The following is a 22,418-nucleotide window of genomic DNA, read 5'->3' as shown; positions in this document are numbered from 1 at the left end:
CTACTACACCTGTATTCGCGTAAAATTGACACTTGTATTTATATTGCAATCACTTGTTTTTAAAATAAACAGTATTTAAACATTCGTCGCGCTTTCTGTCACAGATTGACTGCACTGTTTGTTCAATAAACACTCTCGATTCTTCAATAATCACAACGTTCATCATATGATACACAATCAAACCATAGTTTTAACCTAAATACTCTAGTTTTCATTTGGTATAGTCATATATGTACAACCACCAAGTTTGGAGTCTGATATTGAGGCTGATTGTTCTGATATTGCCAATAGTACTGTACAAAGACTCATTTTTGCTGTATTCCGAATCTCGAATACATTCGCGTTCTAGTTCAAAAAACAAGTCATTCAACTTTTGTATGATTTGGTTTATCAAAATTGAAAATATTAAGCAATGGAAATATTGTGGTTTATCTGGTTTAAATCTTTGTATTCTAAAATGCATACCTATAATTGAAGCATGCTTACCCTATCTTATTTAGCCTGATATATACACAATGTTTCATTTTTCAAATAACAGATTGCATAATACTGCTAAAAATATATATTTGTTAAACTGGCTATTTTGTTACGAGTTAAACTCTGATTCAACAGAATCCCACGCAAAACCAATAGCCTATCCAGATTCTGCGTCACTCCATGCATCATCCATTGGATCAAGCTCGCCATTACCAAACTGATTTTGGTTTGTTTTGTTCTGCTCAGTTGAATTTTTAGGCTCCCATAAAAGAATTGGATCACTCACCCCACCAGAAACAAATTGCTGGGTTTCTGGTCGAATAGCAATACACCCAACTCGTCCCAAATGTGCTGATAGTCGCTTTACCAACTCGCCTGTCCACAAGTCATACATTAGTATATGGTGTGTGTCGGATGGATAAATCAATAGTGGACGTAAAGTAGAGTCTAAAGGTGTGATGGCCATTTTCAATGTTGCAGGAGTACGATTATGAAAATGTGGACCATAGTAGACCTCGCGACGTGTACCTGCCATGACATTCCAAAGATGAATGCGTTCATCGTGAGAGGTACTGACAAGAGATTGACCATCCGAAGTAAATATTAGACCGTTGACACGTGGATGTTGAGAATCTATTTTGAATCATGATCGTTTAATAGAATGGCACGGAGCAAAAAAGTAAACTCCAAGAGTAATACATACATGGACTAGTTTTTGAGTAGTGCATATTTTCACTGTGATAGGTTGACCATATGCACGCATTTCCCTTGCGAATATCCCAAAACTTTATTGTGCCATCGACACTAAACATATAATAGAATACAACTGTTAAACTCGACAGTGCCATTTTCAAGATGCTACAAAACGGATCATATTTAAAATAGATATTACTACCTTCCAGAGGCAAGAAGAAACTCGTGCACTGGTGACCACTGAAGTGATACTGCCGGCCCTTTATGTCCAGCCAATGAATGTGTCAATGCACCACTTTTTAAATCGCATAGTCGAATATGCGAAGCCTTTGTTCCAGCTATAATAAAATGAATCGGTTCAAAACAAGCTAATCATTACAATATAGATGCAACTACTGCATCCAAGTTTACCAAACCTGCAATCAACGCATGGGTTGAAGCAATCGGGGACATGACATGAGTATACACCGAGTCGTCCAACCTAAAGGTAAACGCGGCCTAAAATCATTAAGCTAGAATATCAAACATTGCTAGTTTAGCCAAGACAAGGACTGATTACTTCTAGAGTAGCCGAGTCCCACACTTTGATACAGCGATCAAACGAACTTGTAGTAAACAGTCCAGGATCAAGTGGGAACCAATAGACACCAGTGATCTTTGCGGAATGACCCAGTCCACTAACAAGTAATTTTATCAATAACACATTGGTCTATAATATATTGAATAGATCTTGCAAGAGTATATCACCTTGATATTGTTGCTACTCGACGGGTTGTATTCATGCCATTAAAATGCTGTATGTGATCATCCAAGTCATATATAGAAATGGACAGATCGGTTCTAGCTGCCAGCAAACTATTACCAAACAAGGATGCCATACAACAACATTCTAGAGTTAGATGATTTTCCCAAACCAGAGTATTTGAACAAATGATTATTGGTAGTCATACAATCGATCATTGCTCTGAGCAATATCAAGCCAAGTGCATCCGTTTCCAGCAGTGTGAGATCCAATGGTTTTGTTTTCAGAGACTTGTATATTGGCATACTGACGAGCAGCCCATACAAGCGGTAATGGACAAAGTGAGCCAGCTCTATCAGGTACAAGTTCTCTCTGTTTCAATAACAAAAATATATTAAGGCTTATACTATCCGAACCGGGTTGCTGTTGACTATTGTGCAGTAAGCCTGTACGGCTCAATGTGCTCAAGTATGGACGATGATGAATTGATGGCTTCATCTATCTAGTAATGTAGAATGTTGTTTGAATATCGCCCTACAGCTGCAATGTTGATTCAAATACAAGCGAGTTTATGGATGTCCAAACATTCCGCTTTACATATTTATTCAGCGATGCAGCTGGTTAACAGAAAACCATTCATGCATAGATCCAGAGTCATTTATTACAGTCGTGTTCACTTGAAGTAAACCATTAAACAAGAGTGTCGGTGAATAATAAGCAGTCTTATGACATGATTGGTACCAATCTTACTGAGCAACATTGCCATCAACTTTGACAAAGTTGATTGACTTTTATCCTGGCGATCGGCATAAAAACAACAGTTGAATTTCCGAGATTGTTTTCTTGAACTAGATCGTAAACGTATAAATATTAGAATACATGAGCTTGGACACAATTGTATTGGCAACATTGGAAATCGAACGCAATATCTGGGTTACAATGCGTGAATCTGGTGATCGTACAAGTGTATGGCTGTGCCAAACGAAGTCTATTTCAACCCAAACTATAGTTTGTGTATCATATGATGAGCCTTGTTTATTCAATAAGCAGTCAATTTCCAATAGGAAAGCGCAAGAAATGTTTAACCATCATCTATTCTAAAGCAAGAGGCAGTCAATGTATGAATACGGCTGTAAGTCGATTAGACGACCATTAGGGGATCTGCATCGAATTCATTGCAGACTCACTGTCAGTATTTCAATACGGATAGACTGGCTAAACATGGCAGGGAAGATGCATTGCTCATAAATGCATAGCATAAAATATTCCTGTGTCGAGTCAGAGTGTCACGTTTGAACATTGCTGTCTGGTTTTGGCAGACCAGTCCCAAGCAGGATACCTTGAGGCACACTTGACCATTGAAATTTTGATAAACACAATACTACGGATCTGGCTTAATGTTAGGGAGTCTAGTACGAACTGGCCCTGTCAGTCGATATCTGATTAAGGGTGACTTGAAGCTTTATGGTCATACCATTTCTGCCTACGTCACAGCCCAGTCTACATGCTTGGAATCAAATTGAATGCAGTTGGTAGATTTGCATTGCTCAAAACATTGAAATCATGGCATGTCTGAGAATGAAGGAGCAATTGCCAGCAAGTGGAAAGAGTGCAGGATATTCCAAAGTATATGCTGCGCATCAACATGAATCTGGATAGATATAGATCAGGTCATACAGTTGACAATAAACCAGAATTGGTGGCAAATAAGCTAGTATAGCCCAAACAATCTTTGTAGAGATGGCTGAAATAGTAGCTATTCAAAAAAGTCGGATTAAACAGAAATTGCTTCTGTTTGGTCTTGCAGTTCAAGATTCATCCATAACCTCCCCCAACAATGCAGGCTTATACATGGCTTATAATCGCTGAGCCACATCCAAGCAAGACTGCTTTTTAATTGAATGTGGATTGGAAAGGTATGACTTGCCTCATGCAAAATAGCCGAGGCTGGGCAACCCACATATGATAAATTCAAACCCATTCCCCGCAACCAGCTAATTCAATTTAGGCATATTAGTTGTTTACTTGCAGTTGAGCTGCCCATTTAATCTCTACCATCTATTTCTGAATATATTTTGGTAAGTTTTTGGGTTTGATTGCACTTGTTATGACCGAGTATCCCTCCTTCAACTTGAATGCAGCGACTGTCTGCTTCATCAAGGGACTTCTGTTCCTGAAAATATTCAGCCAGGACGATCTTGGTGTTTGTATCGCTCCTAAATTGATTTCCATTAAAAATGCTGTAAAAGGGAGGCACATGAAACTGATGCATAGCAGAATGCTTTGACTAGACCTGAATGGTTACAGTATGGGCTGTCAATAAAAGATCTACCCGTTAGCAAGCAATGTTTCAGCTTGACTCTGGGCCCCATTCCGATTATTATCAAACAATAATAGGCTTGAAATCCAGACTACACAGCCAACAATAAACTGCGACTCAGCTAACTTTTTGATTTTTTAGAACACGCGTGATTTGCCACTCGAGTTCAGCCAATTGAATTCTCTCAGCGCGCTAGCCAGTCGATTCTCTGCAGCTGCGTCTACTACGCAACCACCTTGTCTATTAGTCTACAGTAAGAATTTTTCCACTATTATCATGGCTTATTGCTACATCTCCGCCTTGTCAAGATTGCCCAATCAATTTGGTGTAATCGCCATTTAGTCGTGCTGGGTCCACATTAACTTTCAAACAAACATCTAGTTTGCCACTTATTCGAGTCTTAAATTTCAATTCTATTCTTTCCCACTCTTTATTTTGTACTTTTGTTTCTAGTTGTCTATTGGAACCTGTCGATTGATACTGAATATCCTGTCCATTCTGTAATTTTCTAATATAGCATCTTGTATATACTATTAACTGAAAGAGCTAATAGTTCTGCTTGTGCAATAAGGTATACATTAACTGATGCTATGATTTTGCCTGCAATCTGCTATTGTTGTAACTCGCCCTGCCCCCTTGAATGCATAATTTTTCTGGCACTTGCTCGTATTGTTTGATGGCTCGACAACGCCATTGTATATAATCCCTATTTATTTTAGGAAATTGTTGTAAGCTATGCCCAGCACCCTTAAAACCCTACAAACCCCTTCATTCTAATCCTTTTACTTTGGGTTGTAAATCATTCTAATACCCCGACTATTTCGGTTCTATATTCTAACCTGATTACTTTCTGTGTTCAGTATAGTAAACCTGTTTAGCATTGGGTACTGCAATGCAATTGTCTGAATCTCCTAGTCGACCAGAGCAGCAGGCGCTGCCATTACGCAATCAACCGCAACCCCAATATCGGCAATCGCCGCCACCTGATTCGATGCCATTGCAAGTGGGTTCTATGCCGCAACAGCAGCAACAGGCTCAACAGCAGCAGCAATACAATCAGTATTATTCCCAGCAGCAGCAGCATTATCAGAACCAACAGGCTCATCAATCTGGTACACCACAAATGCAGCAGCATTACCAAGGTCAGCCTGGTGCACCACAAATGCAACAACATCCCAGTCCCAACATGAACAGACAGCGCATACCTCCGCCCTCGTCTACTCAATACAGACCTATTCCCCATGTTGCTCATGGTTATGCACCATACCAGCCTTCTAACCCTGTCATGCAAGGTGGTGGTGCTGGTGGTCCTCGTCCTCCTTTTAACCCTCCTGGCCAACATCAACACAATGTTAATTATCAGCCACCCCAAGGATATGGATATGCACCTCAGCAGCTTCGTCTAAATCCTGGACAGATGGGTTATCCTAATGCTCAGGGAATGCAATCACCCGCTGCCAACAATGGCTTACAGGACTGGGACGATGCCGCTTCCGAATCTACTGGCACTTTCTATGAAGATACTCCAGAAACCCGTGCTGGTCCTGCCGCTTCTGGCATATTGGGTCCCAATCAGCCTCGGGTTGCCGCTCAAAAGCCATATCCTCTTCAACAGTCTGAACAAGATGGATCCACTCCCCCTGTTTCTAATCCCAATGTTCCAGCCCGCTCATACGCGCTGGGCGATGATGCTGGTATTCGCACTAACACTGGTAACACAAAGTTTCTAATTGCAGTACTTTCTGAATGGTGGATCTTTTCCCTTATTTTCATTGTGGGCGGCACATACCTGTTCCACTTTAAGATGCCTCAGGATTATGTAGATAATGTGCTCTGGAACTACTCTTGCTACTGGAAGATTGGTGAGTTTCAATGTTTTGGTTTTTCAGGGTCCCAATTGTTTGTCACATGGCTGGGCTTTTGGTTTTGTACAAATCACGTGTGTTTCATTGACTTTACTAACGCGATTGGTTTGTCTTGTAGGATGGATTTTGCCTTTTCCATACACCATTATTTGCTTTTTTGGACTGATTCTTCCGTTTCGTACCCCAAAGTTTCTCTATAGCGACTCGCTACCCAAGCGCAGGGTCGATAATCTTTACATTTTAACTGTCACCAAAGGTGACAATCGTGAGGCCGTATATCGTTCATGGAACGCTCATAAACATCTCGAGCGTTTACATCCATGTGTGCGTGTTCATGTCCTCACTGATGAACCCTACTTTTTTGAAAATATCAATTGCTACACCTGTCCTAAGCTTTTCCGCACTAAAAGCTCAAAATACAAGGCTCGTGCTTTGGAATGGTATCGCCAGACTATGCGCTTCACTGAACACGACTGGGTTTTGCATTTGGACGAAGAGTCTGTTGTTGACGACGAGACTATCAAAACTATTCTCGAGTTTATCTGGTATGAACACGATTATCACTGGGGCCAGGGCATCATCCTGTACAACCAGTACAAGTACTGGTCCAATTGGTTTTTTACTGGTGCCGATGCCATTCGTGTTGGCGATGACTTGTCTCGTTTCGCTCTGCAATACTCGTACTTCCATTCCCCTATTTTCGGTGCTCACGGCTCTTTCCTGCTCAACAATGGCGCTGTAGAAAACTCTGTTACTTGGGATCTTGGCTCGCTAACTGAAGATTATCAGTTTGCCGTGAGTGCCCACAGAAGTGGATTCAAGTGCAGCAAGGTGCCTGGCATCATTCGTGAACAGTCACCCGTTGATTTTATTGGCTTTCTTAAGCAGCGTCGTCGATGGTTTGTTGGTATTCGTCGTCTTCCATATATACTTCCCAAAATATGGGCCTTTTTCTGGGGCATCGGTACCCTTTCACTTTTTTGTACACTCGCTGCTCTTGTTCTAGGTTTTATTGTCAAACAAGGTACCCCTCGTTGGTTTGGATTTGTCAAAGATTTTTCTTTTGTTACATTCACCTATCTATACCAAATTGGTATTTTGGTTCAGAATGTAGATCGTAAACTCAATCCAATCTTAATTATCTTGTGTATTCCTTTGGCACTTATCTTACAATATGCCGCTTGTGTTATGGAGGCAATGGCTGTTGTATATGCTGTTATTTGCCCTCCACTCGACTTTGATGTCATTAAGAAATAACACTTTCAGTTTTTCTATTCGGTTTATAAATTGATAAGTTTGTTTTGTACAACTAAATATTGAACTGCAGTTTAAAGTGTCGTGATAAAAAAGGATATTTGTTGGCTCGAGGCCGAGTGAGAATCATACATTGGCAATCAGTCACAACTTTGGTTAATACCCATATTGATCGAATACACACTACATGACACATGTCAGGTTAGCGTATACATTCCACTATATAGCACATCATGTTGCTGATACCACGCATTGTGATTCAACAGTCAATCTGTATTCGAGTTCAACTACAATTGGTCGTGTCAATCATAATATACACGACCAATTGTAGTCGAGTTGATCCGACTGAATAGAGTCCGAGTCATCATGTTCATATCAAACTATTACAACTCATTGTTGTAAAATCACAACCTCACAATAAACCAAGATTATACACCCGCTCGTACATGTATTTGTTGTATGCTGCTGTGATTTGAGCTCGGTCAGTTGTCAATTCATCTCGATAGTGTTTGGCTCCAGCTGGTGATTGAACACCTTGAATATACTGCGTGATATCATTCCACAGTTCAGGCAGTATGGGTGTCTTGTCAAGACTCGAGTTGTACCATTGTGGTTGTTGTGGAGCCACATGCGCAGTCGAAACAATCCGACAGACTGGATTCACTACAAAAAATGTCAGAATCTTGCAGTGTCCTGGTTGAGTTGGATCTGCAAGTTCAAATGATTGTTCTTTGTGTTGGTATCGATTGGGATAAACTGCACATCGACCATTTGGTAACTCAAGCGATCCTATATACTGATTATGCGGTGATTCTTGATCAATGCCATACACATCTTTCCAATACATATCAGATGCTCTTTCATCAAAACGATTAACAGCCGCGCGGAAATCGAGTTTGGGTGTGGTGATATTTTCTACGTCGTAGTAATACAGTCCAATTGCAGCAATCGATTCGTTAATTGGACCTTCAATGTGCCAGTTTCCCTTGTCGTATTTAGGTTTGGATGGTGTCAGTTGAATGTTGGTGAGTTTGACAATGACTTGTAAATTACGACCACGCAGTGATACTGGCTTTGCTGATTCATAACTGGGTTCAAAATGTTCCGGAAGTGTTGGTACATACACGGGACGAGTGACTCGAGTGTCTGATTCCATACCACCACGACTTGATTGGTTTGGTGGTTCAGATCCCTTTGTGCCATTGTGAATATCAATATACTTGAACATTGGATCCATCGTTCTGATCAGACTTTCAAACATTGGGACAAAACATTTGAATATTTTGGCAATGCATTTGTACATGTCTCGATGCCATATCGGATTCAGATTGTTGATGTATGAGTTGATGGTCACACTGCCATCCTGTTCGACACGGAATTCACTCGGAAGACATTGGAACTTGCGTGATATAAACTCGAAATCGCCGTCAATGATGGGCACACTTGAAACAAGTTGAGTCGATGACAATATATCGCATGGTACCATTGTGGTGTATTTGAGTCGTATACTCAGTGGTGCAATCATCGTTTGTCCATATACAACACTGTACATTGATGCATCAATCAGATTGTGCACCATTTGACCAGTGTTGTGATTTGATTCATGTTCAATATCCGATACATTTGTCATCAATCGCGTGTATACATTGTCAGGTATGCCATTGTCCAGTATATACGTCAGTTCAACAGGTCCTGGTACAATTGTGCCCAATCCATCACTGCCACTACAAACAAGCTGTTTGACAAAAACCCCGAGTTGTTCCAATGCAAGATTAAATGTTGATGGTGATATATTCTGAACGAATGAGTCGGCCCTCCATTGCTCCACAATATGCTGGTTTGTGATATCGATCCACCACATGGGTTTGCAAAGTATAGATTGCAGATACTGGATATACTGCATTTCGACAAGTGTGCGTGCCTGTCCATGTGTATATCCGGCCATTCCAGAACTCATATCAATTTTGGCATTGTCCTTGTATAGCTGAATACTTGAACTAGCAACGTGAACCAGGTGCTGGAAACACGTTTCAATGATCTGGGCAGCAACCCTCTTGTCTCTGTGATCAGTATCATCCGATTGTACAACAGCCATTAGATTTTCAAATATCCTGCCTTGATCCAACTCGGTACGTATTGAACTGTCGGAATGATTGTCGGCAAAATCAACAAGTGTTTTGAGTAGTTTTACAATACCACTATCATAATCATGCAAACATAGATATCTGCGTGAATAAATAGTGATGAGTTGCTTTACAATTTCATAATCTTGAAACACCTTGATCATCTCGGCCTTGTTTTTAGATTTCTCAATCATGTCGCTGACATGATCAAACATATGTACAAATATTCCCCATACCAGCATCACACATCGATATTGTCAATTGCTCAAAAACCAACGATCGTACAAGCGATACAGGAAACTCCCGCATATTGGATACAATTGTTCCAGCTATCCAGATCATGCATGCTCTTAGTCCAATGTCAAGTATACAATCAACAAAACAAAACTCGACACGCTATCCAAACTGATTCAATACTGTATTGTTGTAAACATACATTTTCATCATCAATATCACTGCAAACGGTCGATAATAGGCCAGTCGACAATGTGGACACTTGTTGATCGAACTCGTAACCATATCAACTATAAACTCGACGCTGCAGTTATACTCATGATTGAGCAACTGTGTATATCGCCTACATACATATCGACACCAGATGAGTTGAATGTCAATCATGGTTTGCTGTCATTTTGACTTGATGGTTTGGTGATTGCATGCATTGTGCAAGTTGGTTGTTTAATCGATGTGATACTTTGAACCGATCATCACTGTATACCATACTCGCAATCATTGTAAATTCTGAACTACACAATCAATATTGGTCATGACATGATCAACAAGTAATGATGTCTGTAAAATACGTTGACCATCCAATACATGAATGACCGACATTCCATCGTCATACTTGGTCTGTGTTTGACAGCTTGATTTACCAGTTGTTTGTACAACATTACACAATCAATCAACCATATTTGAGTGCATAGTCTGCAGTTCAACCAACATTAGACACTATCATATACATTAACATGGACATCAGTTTACACTTTGACATTGATAACAATAACACCAATTGGTTACAATGACCATTCAACATCCAATCATACTTGACAACATAAATGCAATGCAAGACCTACTTGTTGAATGACAACTTGCTTGGATCCAGCAAAATGACACTCGAGTTGTTTACTGTGGTCAGTATATGCAATCCAGTGTGACTACACATACTTAATCCAATCTGTTGATTGTTCCAGTTGACCTTGATTCACTTTTGATGTTCTGTTCGAGATTGACAATAAAAATGTGTCGAGCTGAACCCAAACTACACAACTCGACTGTTCATGTAAATTGGATCGTGACTGAACTATGCGATCATGATATGGTTCATCAAACTAAATGTCTGGATTCCAATACCGAGTATTCAACTTGAACATCAACATTCCGATGTTGTCAAACCCAAATGTGATTGTATTCATACATGTAATGTCAATCAGATCAGTCAGATACAACACTCGTGCTATCCATCGTGTGTAATGTCCAACAGCACAATAATTCATGTGTAGATGTTGGCAAGTGGTTAGTATATGGTTTGACCGCTAATCATACAATGACACAATTACACGGTCGGCTGATTGATGTCATGATTGTGATAATGGGTCCATGGATCATGAACATTGTGTCAAGATGATGGTAGTCTACACCCGATATGATTGATACGCATATAGCTCAACGCACTCAAACTGATCAAACGACGTTCGGTGTACACAGAGTTTCGTGTGGTACACAGTGATATGTGTGATGAATAGGGTCAACCCAAACATGAAGATTCATCTGATTGATTTGATTGCTAATCTGTATTGGTTTCAACCGAATATGTTGTATTTTTGTTTGAATAAAATACAATACAATCGCCGTTTAATATTGTATCTGATTATTCCAGTTTTGGTTGGCATGATATCATATTGTGCATTGACACTTGTATTTACAATACAATACAATACAGTTGATTGTATATTGCATAGTTGTACACATTGATGATGCTGACATGCATGTGTGTATTGTGTCGATATGATATTGCTTGGCATGTCGTATTGACACATGCAACACCAATATCACATGTGTACCATATCAATGTGTTGCACAACAGTCATTTAAACAGGTTGGAGCATGCCACATTGTAGCAATGCAACCAACTTGGTGCACCGCATGCCAACATACATGTAATGTAGTGTAGTGTAGTGTAGTATACACTAGTAGTGATGATTCGACCAACGACATGCGTGGTTGTAATATTATACATGAAACCACATGTTCATGTCCATGTTCATGATTATGGTGACATACAGTGTTACAATCATGGGTCAGCAACAATGTGATGGAACTGGATGTGCAATATCAAAACCATGTCCAGAATACGTCATATAACGACAACTTGCAGTCGTATTGACATAAATGGATCACTAAATAACAGTGTCAGAGTTAGGGTTGTGTATCTTATGATTTTCATTAAAGAAACGGTCAATGCGTAGTAACAAATATATAACCATTGTGTATTCTGAAGCGAAACAAAGTCGCTACAACATGAATACAAGTAATCCACTCTACATGAATACGGTTGTAAAAGGGAGCGTTTACAAGGCTACACAACACTCCTGAAGGGTGCGTTTTCAAGACATCCAATAAAAGGGTCGCAAAAGCATAATCAAATTGACATGAATAGCAAATTGATCAATATAATATTATGATTAGGGAGCACCACACTGTTTAGCTTGATAGTAAACCACTACAAGCAATCAAGTAACCCTGTATAGTTGGTTAACCTAAAAGGGTTGGGTTGGCTTGCTATACAAAAAATACAAATACTTTGGAGTACGTTCAGTTTTATAATCAACATCAGTTTCAACACTCTGTTTTTCCACTAATTGTTTAAACTCATCTATCGATCTGATGAAATTCATCGACATTTTATTTGTACTGAGCGCAGCAGCAACCGCTAATGCAATATTGATCCCGGCTGATAGCGATGGCTCACCACAGGCATCAGAAACTTCCAGTCAAGTGTCTGACCCAACCAATGAACCCAGTCCAAACACTTCTGACCAAAGCCAACAACAACCAATGAATGTAGTTGATCCAAGAGTTCTCAGCAAATACTGGAAAGTCCCAGTAAATTTAGTTGATCCAAGTGTTCTCGACGAATACTCGAGAATTCTAATGAACGAAATCAGGTTAAGCACTCCTGAAGACTGGAAGCAGCTATTGGATACACTTAATTCAGGCACTTCAAACCAAGACCAACAACTAATAGATGTAGCTGGTTCAAGCACTTCCAACAAAGACCAACAGCAACCAACTAATGAACTTGATTTAAACATTTCCGAACAATACTGGCAATACCTAATTGATAAACCCGATCCAAATATTCCCAAAGAATGGAAAAGCCTAATTGATCAAATTAATTCAAACACTGCCGAAAAAGACCAACAACCAATGGATGAAACTAACCCGAACACTTCCAACAAAAGCTGGAAACGGCCAATCAACAAAGAAAAGTCGGAAAATACTGGTTCAAATCAAGATATTCAACCTGGCACAAAGCTTTGGATGCTTGATAAACTAAAGAGTGGAATTGAAGAAGCCGAAATAATACAAAGGAAAAAACGCCAAGCCTATAATAGCTATGTAATCAATAGATTCAAACAAAAGGTAGCGTTATCAAGAGGGGAAGTGATATATGGATCAAGGTACAGCTCAGAAGCTGAAAGAAAATATAAAAAAGAGTATATTATAGCAACGAAACATGTAGAATATACGAAGCTAAAGCTGAAAAGGTTTATGAAAAAGCATGGTTTGGAATTTGGAAACCCGAATTAGGATTAGGATTGATGATGCATCGATGAATTTGATTTTGAATAAATTTAAACTTTCTGGTGTGTTGATATTTGTCGAGTATTGTGAATGGGTCAACAGCCATATTATTGGTTGCATACTGTGTTGGGTATTACATCAATAGTTACTGGGTTGTTGATTGATACATTGACACGGTTTATTACATATACATTAATGACTTGATAACAACCAGTGTTGATTGTAACTATCAGTTGGACTTGCAATCACTTGTCAGTTGCATGATACCACAAACTGATCATGTCGTGTATTGTACAACAAACGGAGCAATACATTTGTTCAAAGTCGGATGTAGATTGCAACATCAACTGGTTTGATATTGGTCAATTAGTGTTGTTTTATGTCAGTTTGCAATGTAATATATGCAGCATGGTATTGGTGGTACCGTATTGACGTCAAATGGACTGCTAAATAACAGTGTTGGTGTGTGATAAACAGTCAGTGTCATGGACTGGTTGACATACAAACAACAGTTGCATTACTGGCATGTGTCATCATTGTTGTTGAACTAGATTGCAATCGTATCTGTGATTCAGAATACAACAGAAACAACAAACGCTGATTCAGGACTATTTCAGTTCAAATCATAGTTTGTGTGCATCATATCACTGACACTGCTTAAAATAATTCATAATGTATATTGAGTCAACCGTCAATGTCAAGTACAAAACTACAACCAATATTCAACATTGTTTATTCCAAATCAACAGTCAATTACTGCAAGATAGTGTTCAACTCTACATGAATGCGATTGTATACCATTTTGGTTTCAGCTGTAAATTTGAGCCATTTCGACTTGTTCAAACTTTGCTTGTAATCTGTGCGATTTGTTGTGGATTCAGCACAAAGGTGAACAGATCTGATATTTCTACTCGAGATACTGGAGTGTCTTGATTGAATGCACTTTAACAAAACAGTCAATACTATGCTGTTTTGTTGGATCACATCAATTGATATACTCTTGGATACTCGTGGCTAGTTTACTGTGTTATATTTTGAAGCAACATTGATTGTGATCTAGTTGGATATCACGGATAGCAACAATCGACATGACAGTGGACACTATTGGACATGTACACTGCAATGTGACTGTCAGCAACCATCACCATCAGTGTGTATCATGTGTTTAAAAAGTACTCGCATGCATTGGATTCAACACCACGTTTGTGATTGGGTTTGAATTGTATTGTATTGGTGGTGTTGTTTTGCATATATCAGTATATTGTGTGTTGATTTGAATGGCATGATCATCCATTGTGGTTCATTTACCACGATGACAATCTGACCTGTTGACACGGCCAGTTTGTTGAACGACCTGCCAATCTCCAATTCAATTATAGTACAATGTCACTCATTCAGTGTATCGATAATAGTTTGCCGAGTTTGATGTTGATCATGTTGTGATACAATCAGCAGTGTTTGATGTATACAGTCTAGATTAACCTAAAATGATCGTGCAGTCATACCAACGGAAAAGTCATGGTTTGAAATACTGCAACAGGCTGTTTGATGCTGTTGTGTCCGAGTGATCCAAAACATGACCAATTGAACAATCAGTCAAATATTTGGTATACAGTGACAGTATATATTGTAGTAATGGATTGTATATGCGATGATAACTATCCATGATCAGGGTAATGATCTGACACTATCTGATCACTGGATGCATGACCGCAGTTGAAAATGTTAATGCAGCATACTACCGAGGTCGATTATACACTAACAGCGATGCTTGTATATTGATTCACCCTACGGTGTGTTTCTGGGTTTGTCAACCCCATATGATGCATTTGGCGTTTTTTCTAAATATCCATTTGAAAGTTGCCGATTGTCACCCTTGAAGCTGCCGTCATTATAAAACGGCAGTCATGTACCAGACTCAACCCATTTTCATTACAATACTCGATACAATGCTGATTACTCTAGAATGCGTTATACTTGCGTTACAAGCGGTTGCTGCAGTTCGACTTGCATTAGATTCACCTTTTGAAAGTGCGAGTCAATCAAACAATAGGCTGTCAAAACGATCACCTGTTGAATTGGGTGGTGATATTAGGAAATACTACACAATGAGATTTAATGCAGATGGAGTCGATGTATGTATCATGTCATATCAGTTTATAGTTTAAACTCGTAATATTATCGAGTCCAGTGTCGCGATTGATATGCATTCCAGTCGATATGATACAACGTCGTGACAAAACAACGACACATGCACAATCAATCGTAATTGTTTGATACACGAGTATCAATAGACTGACATTCATTACATGATATTTCATGATACTGCACGATACTCTGCAGTATTTGACAATCAATACTGTATATTTAGACGATCATGTCGATACTGGATCTGCGATATCAACAGTGCAACATGGTATACTACAGCAAGTATTACAATGGTCCACATTTCATTAGTCTTGCAAACACTAATCTGACATTTTTCCATTCAACAACCATTCACTTGCACATTGATTGGTCTTGGCAACTCTGTTGTTTCTATATCATGTGATTAGTACCCAAATTCCAGCATAACAGATTCAACCATGGTATACCTGGCATTACATCACAATACATGTGGTCATTGATCTTGTAACCGCAAAATTGTACAATACACCAACAATTCGAGCAACGATCGCAATCAACCATTTCATATCAACATGATCAACTGTAACACAGCATAATCCCATTCATTGGCAGCTGTCGTATCCACTGTATGCATGGTACTGTTCATTTATACATGAGCGTGCAGTCACACTTGCAAGTGAGCCCACATTCTACCTACTTGGTTTTTTACTCACATCATCGACTGCTGCTTTTGCATCAGCAATGCAACACCATCTTGTAATGATCCAATCTGTTTGACTGACCATTGTCATGACTGCAATATTTTGAATAACCCAAGATTGGACTGGTATTGACCATTTCAATTATACAGCTCATATCTGGAATCAAGCAATTGATGCATTGCCAGTTAATGTTTTGTTGAGATTGCTTGTGATTCGAGATTTGCTTGCTCAATAATATCCTTTTTCATTTACCGTATTATCTCATCACCCATAATTAGCCGCACATTTATCCGATCTACAAATTGATTACAGTGGTGACCAATCAACACGTTTGCTTATTACACTGCTTTTGCTTATCAACTCAAATCTGGCCATTTCAATCTTCAAATGAAAAACGTACTTCAGTCATTCCATTTACCACATGATTGAATCAGTGTGATGTGGATGAAACTGCAACCATTCATGATCACAAATGGTATAGTGATATGACAAACTTGGTATATAAACATGCATGCCATCAGTTCAAGCAACTTATATTACCGATAATATGCCCACTTTTGAGTATTCAGAGTCGATCCATGCTCCAACAAGTCTTTGAACACATGCAGGATATGCGTACAGTCAATACAAACTAAACCTGTCGGTGATGTGAAACGGACGCTTCATGTACATGTTAAACACTCAAATTCGATGTTATGGTAGCTCGTTAACGAATACCAACAGTCCAGTCTTGTCAGTTTGAATTTGGCATTTGAATTGCAATGCACGAGTTTGGAGTATATACAAGCTGCACATGATACAGCGCATTCCAATGACATGCATTTTGCATTAATTATCTCGAGCTTGGTTAATTTACAGTTGGAGACGGGTATTAATGCTACACTATATAGTAGTGCATATCAAACTTGTCATTTGCACAACTATTCTAATCAAAAGCAATGCAATAATGAACCCGCTTCACATGCATAATTTGGATACGTGATATATCCACACGTGCATTTGATATTCATGTTTCTTGATTAGCACATGTATATCTAGTAAACTCGACACTGTAAAATGTATGATTCAAAATATAAAACAACGTGAAATGGTATGCAGCCAATTTCATTGACCCATATTGTTGTAACAATTTGATCCTGTACTTGCTACATATACACTATAAATATCGAAGACACTTTAAAATGTTTGTTTCTACTGTTGCTCTTGTTCTTGCTCTTGCCACCCCTGCAGTTTTTGCAGTCCCAACCATTCCGTCCACACAAGATGCCGTTGACGATCTTCCATTCTACTTTCCCAAATCCACTTACCAGCAGATTCCTTATGATCACTCATCCAGCCTCATGGCTTCGTCCAGTGCTGATCCAGTCAAAACTGGTGTTGCGTATCTCTGTGACAAACTCAATCTCACACCTAACGAGTTCAAGGTTTACAATAATTTCACAGACGGCGCAGGTGTAACACACATATATGGTGCACACATGGTTAATAATGCACGTGTAGCCAATCACCAAGCCGCAGTCCATATCCAGGACGGCCAGATTGTCTCGTACTCTGCTTCGTTTGGTACTGAAAGCCATTTTGCCAAAAGTGAGCTTTCAATTGCGGAACCCAAAACCAAACTGACGTTTGAGCAGGTTGCTGATATTGTGTCCAAGGCCAAGGGCTTGCTCGTTCATACCGAGTTTGATTACGAATTGGAGTATGTTCAACAAGGAGATGGCACGCTTGTGTATGCTTACAAATTTCAGCTTCGCGACAAGGATGTTAATTCTTGGATCCAAGTCTGGGCCGATGCTAACACTGGTATGGTATTTTGGGTTCAGGTATTGATTTTTGTGGAATCAGCACTAATCTGAATGTAAATGGATTGATACTAGGCAAACTGATCCAGGCTGTTGATTTCGCCCATCGTGCAACATACAAGGCTATCCAAGTTCCTGGTTTCAATCCCAATGACGGTGGGTTTTCAGACATCAAAGATCCAGAATACAAACCATCGTCGCCCAACGGATGGACAAACGGAACTGCCACTCAGGGTAACAACGTTAATGCTGTCGACTTTACAAAATCACCGCCAGCTCCAGGAACCGGCATTGATGGTGTGTTTGACACTAAATTCAATCCAGAAGCTGATCCCAACGATCCAGACAACATGCAGGCAGCTGCTGTAAATTTGTTTTATATTGGCAACCTGATGCACGATATCACATACCAGTATGGTTTCACCGAGGCTGCAGGTAATTTCCAAAATGACAACTTTGAAAAGGGCGGTAAAGGCGGTGATGCTATCAGTATTAGCATTCTGGACTCGTCGAGTGTCAACGATGCTGTATTCCTGACACCTTCTGATGGCCAGCCTGGTAAAATGAAAATGTTCCGATTTACCCGCGTCAAGCCTAACCGCAGTGGTGGTTTGGACAATCAAGTTCCTTTGCACGAATATGGTCATGGTGTTTCGACTCGTTTGACAGGTGGATCTTTGGCGCCTTTGTGCATGTCGGGCCATGAAACTAGAGGTATGAGCGAAGGTTGGTCCGACATATTTGCCATGATCGTGACTGCCAAAGAATCCGACAAAGCCGATACGCCAGTTATCCTTGGAGCGTATGTTATTAATAAACCCGAAGGTATTCGCTCGCATCCTTACACTACGGACATGAAAATCAACCCTTTGACATATGGCGACCTTAAAACCCGCACAGAGCTGCACGAGGCTGGTGAGGTGTGGGCAGCCATGCTTTGGGAAGTTTACTGGAACTTGGTCACCAAGAGTGGATTTTCTACCAATCTCTACGATGCCAAGGGCAAGGCTGGCAACATTGTTGCTATGCAGAATGTGATGGGTGGATTGATGCATCAGCCATGCAGTCCTAGCTTGGTCAATGCTCGTGATGCCATTATTGCGTCCGATGCAGCCTATTATAATGGGGCCAACAAGTGCGAGATTTGGAAGGGATTCGCCAAACGTGGTCTGGGAGTAAATGCAGCAGATTACACAAACGATTTCTCTGTTCCAGCAGAATGTGGTAGCGGTTCACCTCCACCTTTGACCACTGAAAAGGCTACCACCACTGAAAAGGCTACCACCACTGAAAAGGCTACCACAACTGAAAAGGCTACCACCACTGAAAAGGCTACCACCACCACTGAAAAAGCTACCACCACTGAAAAGGCTACCACCACCACGACAAAAGCTACCACCACTAAAAGGGTTACCACTACCGCAAGAGCTACCACCACTAAAAGAGCCACCACTACTCGTGGTCCTAAACCTACTTCTGGATGCACTCGCATGGACATTTGCTGCATCTATGTTGGAAAAAGCTGTGACCAAGACTAAATGCTCAAGTTTAGTAATGGCTTTTACAATTTATTAAATGAAAGTATATTGTAAAAATGTAAACAGTTTGTATTGGTATTGGTAATGATTATTTGGTTAGTGTTAATAGACTAATAGTATACTGTCATCTGGCAGTCAGTCTACACTTGCAGGCACGACACTATCATTCGTATAGTGCAAGTTGGTTTACAGTTTATTAAAAACAAGCTGATTTTTACAAATGATCGATATTGATTCATGGCAGTTAAACATCACTATTCAAACAGATACAACACTCTTGTTCGAATCTAACATTGTATTATTTATTGGGATTGAAATTGAAATTAATGTAGTTATTTGGGCTTGGAATCTCTTGGTCACTTTATCTCCCTCTTATTTGTGCAATAGCTGCTGCAAGTCTTGTCTCGGAGCTTTCCTTTACCCTGCCAGCTTCGGTATGCCTTTACTTTTTCTTTTTGAATATTCTTTTTCCTACTCCTCCAAGTATTTTCAAAAATCCTATTAATCCCTTTCTTCGCTTTGAAGGGCGTGCTGTTTTCTTTGTTTGACCCAAACCGCCCTTGTGTTTCTTCGATTTGGGTTTCTTTTGTTTAGCCTTCTCAATGGCTTCTTTAAGTCTGTCCCGCTCCTGTGACAGATCTTTTACTTTTTGCATATTTTGTGTTAGCTCTGGGCTTATCTGATATAGCGAACTCAAACTGTCCGATAATTGATTTGAACTACTTGGTTGTTGATCTGAACCACTTGGTTGTTGATCTGAACCACTTGTATGTTTACCCAAGCCGCCCTTGTGTTTCTTCGATTTGGGTTTCTTTTGTTTAGCCCTATCCAGAGCGTCTTTTAGTGCGTCCCGCTGCCGTGCCATATCATCTAATCTCGCCTTTTGTGCTAGTAGATCTGGACTCCACTGATGTTTCTGAATAAAATCATCCCAGTATTTTTCCGGTACGGACCCAGTCTGTCTAAGCTTGGTCACGGCATTTTTTAGTTCGATATTCTCCATTGCCATTTGTGCTAATCTCTCCACTTCTGATCTTAGCTCTGGGCTCAACTGACTTGCTTGATCCAAACCTTCATCCTTTGAGCGTTGATTCAACTCGGTTTCCCTTTGTTTAGCCTTTTCCAGGGCGTCTTTTAGTTTGTCTCGCTCCTCCTCCATGCTTTTTAAAATTGCCTTTTCTTCTGGTGTCATATTTACTGGTGGTATAGGCGAGCGAGCAAACATGTGCACATCTTGTTCTGATGATTCTAATGCACGACGCTGCAAGTTGGATTTATCATCTGAACTATCGGGAGAAACGGCTGCAAGAGCCATGCTAGAAGCACCGAGAATAATACTCCATTGAGCAAGTTTCATTATGCTGTATTGTTTGGAATGTGTTGGTTAGCACCAATGTATCGATCTCAATGCCTGTATAGTTTTCAAAATGAGATTGTTGCGTGTTTTTATACTCGACAAGGAGTAACAGTGGAGTTTGTTGTCAAAGCACTATCTGTATGAATAGGCTATTTTGGTCGTTACACGAAAGTTTTGTGGGTCACAAACTATATGAAAGGTTACAATGAATCTCGCGATTGAATCGGACTTTATCGCCCTATTTGGTTTTATCTCGAGTCTAACAAGTCTACACAGATTTGCATCTGCCTAAAGGGCGGCTACCATCTACTGAGCTCTGTACAATAACGGGCGACCCGCCCGGATACTTGACTAGTATGCTATTATCAGTCAACATATGCTTTTTGTGCCTCGAAACATTGGGGCCCTTGATAGCCAGAGCATCTGGGATAAACTGATTGATTTTGGTGTGATGTTGTAAAGGGATTTTCCTCCCTAAACTCAAGATTGGCTGCTTGCTACTAAACCACATCAGATCACAGGGATTGCTGAAATAACATGGTCAGGATTAGGGTTGAATGAGTATGTCCTGATGTGATCCTATTGGTCATATAGGACATCACTCGAGCTTCGACAAGTAAAGTTGCATCAGATTGAATTGCATATTCGCCATTCATGATTTTATAGTTATACAAAGTCATTGTCTTGCCAATCAGTTTGCTTTACATGTGCCAAACTTGGTGTGGTAGATATGCTACTATATAGTACTAGTATCAAAATCAATTGATAAGCATAATGGAGCAGGTTGGTTCAGGAAACGGTGTCTGATGGCTGTAGACTGGCAATGCTATCCAGAATCCATTTTCAACAGACTCCAAAACAATGTTTCGACTTTACAGCATCAATGAAACAATGGAATGCCAAATGGAGTATCAAATGGAGTATCAAATCAAATACCAAATGGAGACCAAAATAGATGAACTAGCCCAGCAATCGGAATGAGATATGATGTAATACATGCAATAAATATACACATGGCTTGTAGCACAGGATCAGTGACTGATATACCGATAATTGCATTCATTTCACATATATTGAGCAAGTGGGGTAAAACAGATATGAATGGAGTGTATGAATCGCTCAAAACACATTTGGTTTATAAGTGCACCTGCACCTGCAATTGCAATCGCAATCGCAATCAAGCACTTGGAGTCAAAAGTATCCAAAGCAATATGCTAGATACTGCAGTTCAATTACCAGCAGTGTTCACTTTACAAATCCAACTCTGTAATATATCATCAGACAACAGCCAGTAATATTTGCTACGTCATCAACTCGATACATGTCGAGTATCCTGATTTAATCTTACTGCAGATTTAAACTATTTGGCTGATCAACCGACTCGAATGTTGATGGATTACTATGCCAATCGACTGGTTTGACCCGATATCACCACACTTGACATGCCAACACATGCGACATATGATGGAGTGTGTAATTGCAGTTTGATTGATTCAATATTGTGTTACGACATGTGTTACAACATCAGTCACCATGTGGGTTATAGTTTGTATATCCAACAACACATTGGAGTGATTGATTGTTGCTCCGATCGATCGAATGTCAATATGTT

The 22,418-nt window shown here is 39.8% G+C and overlaps 7 protein-coding genes across 7 annotated transcripts; 4 read left to right on the top strand and 3 right to left on the bottom strand.

Moving 5' to 3' along the window:
* Window positions 1-634: 634 nt before the first annotated feature.
* BATDEDRAFT_27913 (uncharacterized protein) lies at window positions 635-2,410 on the bottom strand (the record flags this gene model as incomplete). Its single annotated transcript, XM_006682128.1, has 7 exons — window positions 635-1,110; window positions 1,181-1,281; window positions 1,373-1,508; window positions 1,587-1,668; window positions 1,730-1,847; window positions 1,918-2,025; window positions 2,121-2,410. The coding sequence occupies 7 exons, from the start codon at window positions 2,408-2,410 to the stop codon at window positions 635-637; spliced, it is 1,311 nt and encodes a 436-aa protein (XP_006682191.1).
* A 389-nt stretch (window positions 2,411-2,799) lies between these two features.
* Window positions 2,800-3,547, top strand: BATDEDRAFT_37481 (uncharacterized protein). The gene has a single exon (XM_006682187.1). The coding sequence runs from the start codon at window positions 2,852-2,854 to the stop codon at window positions 3,011-3,013; it is 162 nt and encodes a 53-aa protein (XP_006682250.1). The 5' UTR covers window positions 2,800-2,851; the 3' UTR covers window positions 3,014-3,547.
* Window positions 3,548-4,368: 821 nt separating this feature from the next.
* BATDEDRAFT_37480 (uncharacterized protein) lies at window positions 4,369-7,381 on the top strand. The gene is made up of 4 exons (XM_006682186.1): window positions 4,369-4,485; window positions 4,750-4,803; window positions 5,093-6,094; window positions 6,216-7,381. The coding sequence occupies exons 3-4, from the start codon at window positions 5,125-5,127 to the stop codon at window positions 7,352-7,354; spliced, it is 2,109 nt and encodes a 702-aa protein (XP_006682249.1). The 5' UTR covers window positions 4,369-4,485; window positions 4,750-4,803; window positions 5,093-5,124; the 3' UTR covers window positions 7,355-7,381.
* A 556-nt stretch (window positions 7,382-7,937) lies between these two features.
* BATDEDRAFT_3905 (uncharacterized protein) lies at window positions 7,938-8,750 on the bottom strand (the record flags this gene model as incomplete). Its single annotated transcript, XM_006682051.1, has 1 exon — window positions 7,938-8,750. A coding segment is annotated over one exon (813 nt), but the record flags the coding sequence as incomplete, so codon positions are not given.
* A 3,877-nt stretch (window positions 8,751-12,627) lies between these two features.
* Window positions 12,628-13,313, top strand: BATDEDRAFT_91986 (uncharacterized protein; the record flags this gene model as incomplete). Its single annotated transcript, XM_006682258.1, has 2 exons — window positions 12,628-13,157; window positions 13,220-13,313. The coding sequence occupies 2 exons, from the start codon at window positions 12,628-12,630 to the stop codon at window positions 13,311-13,313; spliced, it is 624 nt and encodes a 207-aa protein (XP_006682321.1).
* Window positions 13,314-17,988: 4,675 nt separating this feature from the next.
* On the top strand, window positions 17,989-19,095 carry BATDEDRAFT_1616 (uncharacterized protein; the record flags this gene model as incomplete). The annotated part of the gene is made up of 1 exon (XM_006682048.1): window positions 17,989-19,095. A coding segment is annotated over one exon (1,107 nt), but the record flags the coding sequence as incomplete, so codon positions are not given.
* A 796-nt stretch (window positions 19,096-19,891) lies between these two features.
* On the bottom strand, window positions 19,892-20,806 carry BATDEDRAFT_27909 (uncharacterized protein; the record flags this gene model as incomplete). The annotated part of the gene is made up of 1 exon (XM_006682127.1): window positions 19,892-20,806. The coding sequence occupies one exon, from the start codon at window positions 20,804-20,806 to the stop codon at window positions 19,892-19,894; it is 915 nt and encodes a 304-aa protein (XP_006682190.1).
* Between the last annotated feature and the right edge of the window lie 1,612 nt (window positions 20,807-22,418).

Source organism: Batrachochytrium dendrobatidis (genome assembly GCF_000203795.2).
Source record: "Batrachochytrium dendrobatidis JAM81 unplaced genomic scaffold BATDEscaffold_15, whole genome shotgun sequence".
NCBI classification, from domain to species: domain Eukaryota; kingdom Fungi; phylum Chytridiomycota; class Chytridiomycetes; order Rhizophydiales; genus Batrachochytrium; species Batrachochytrium dendrobatidis.
The sequence above is the reverse complement of the archived record's forward strand: the minus strand, read 5'-3'. Positions and strand labels throughout refer to the sequence as shown.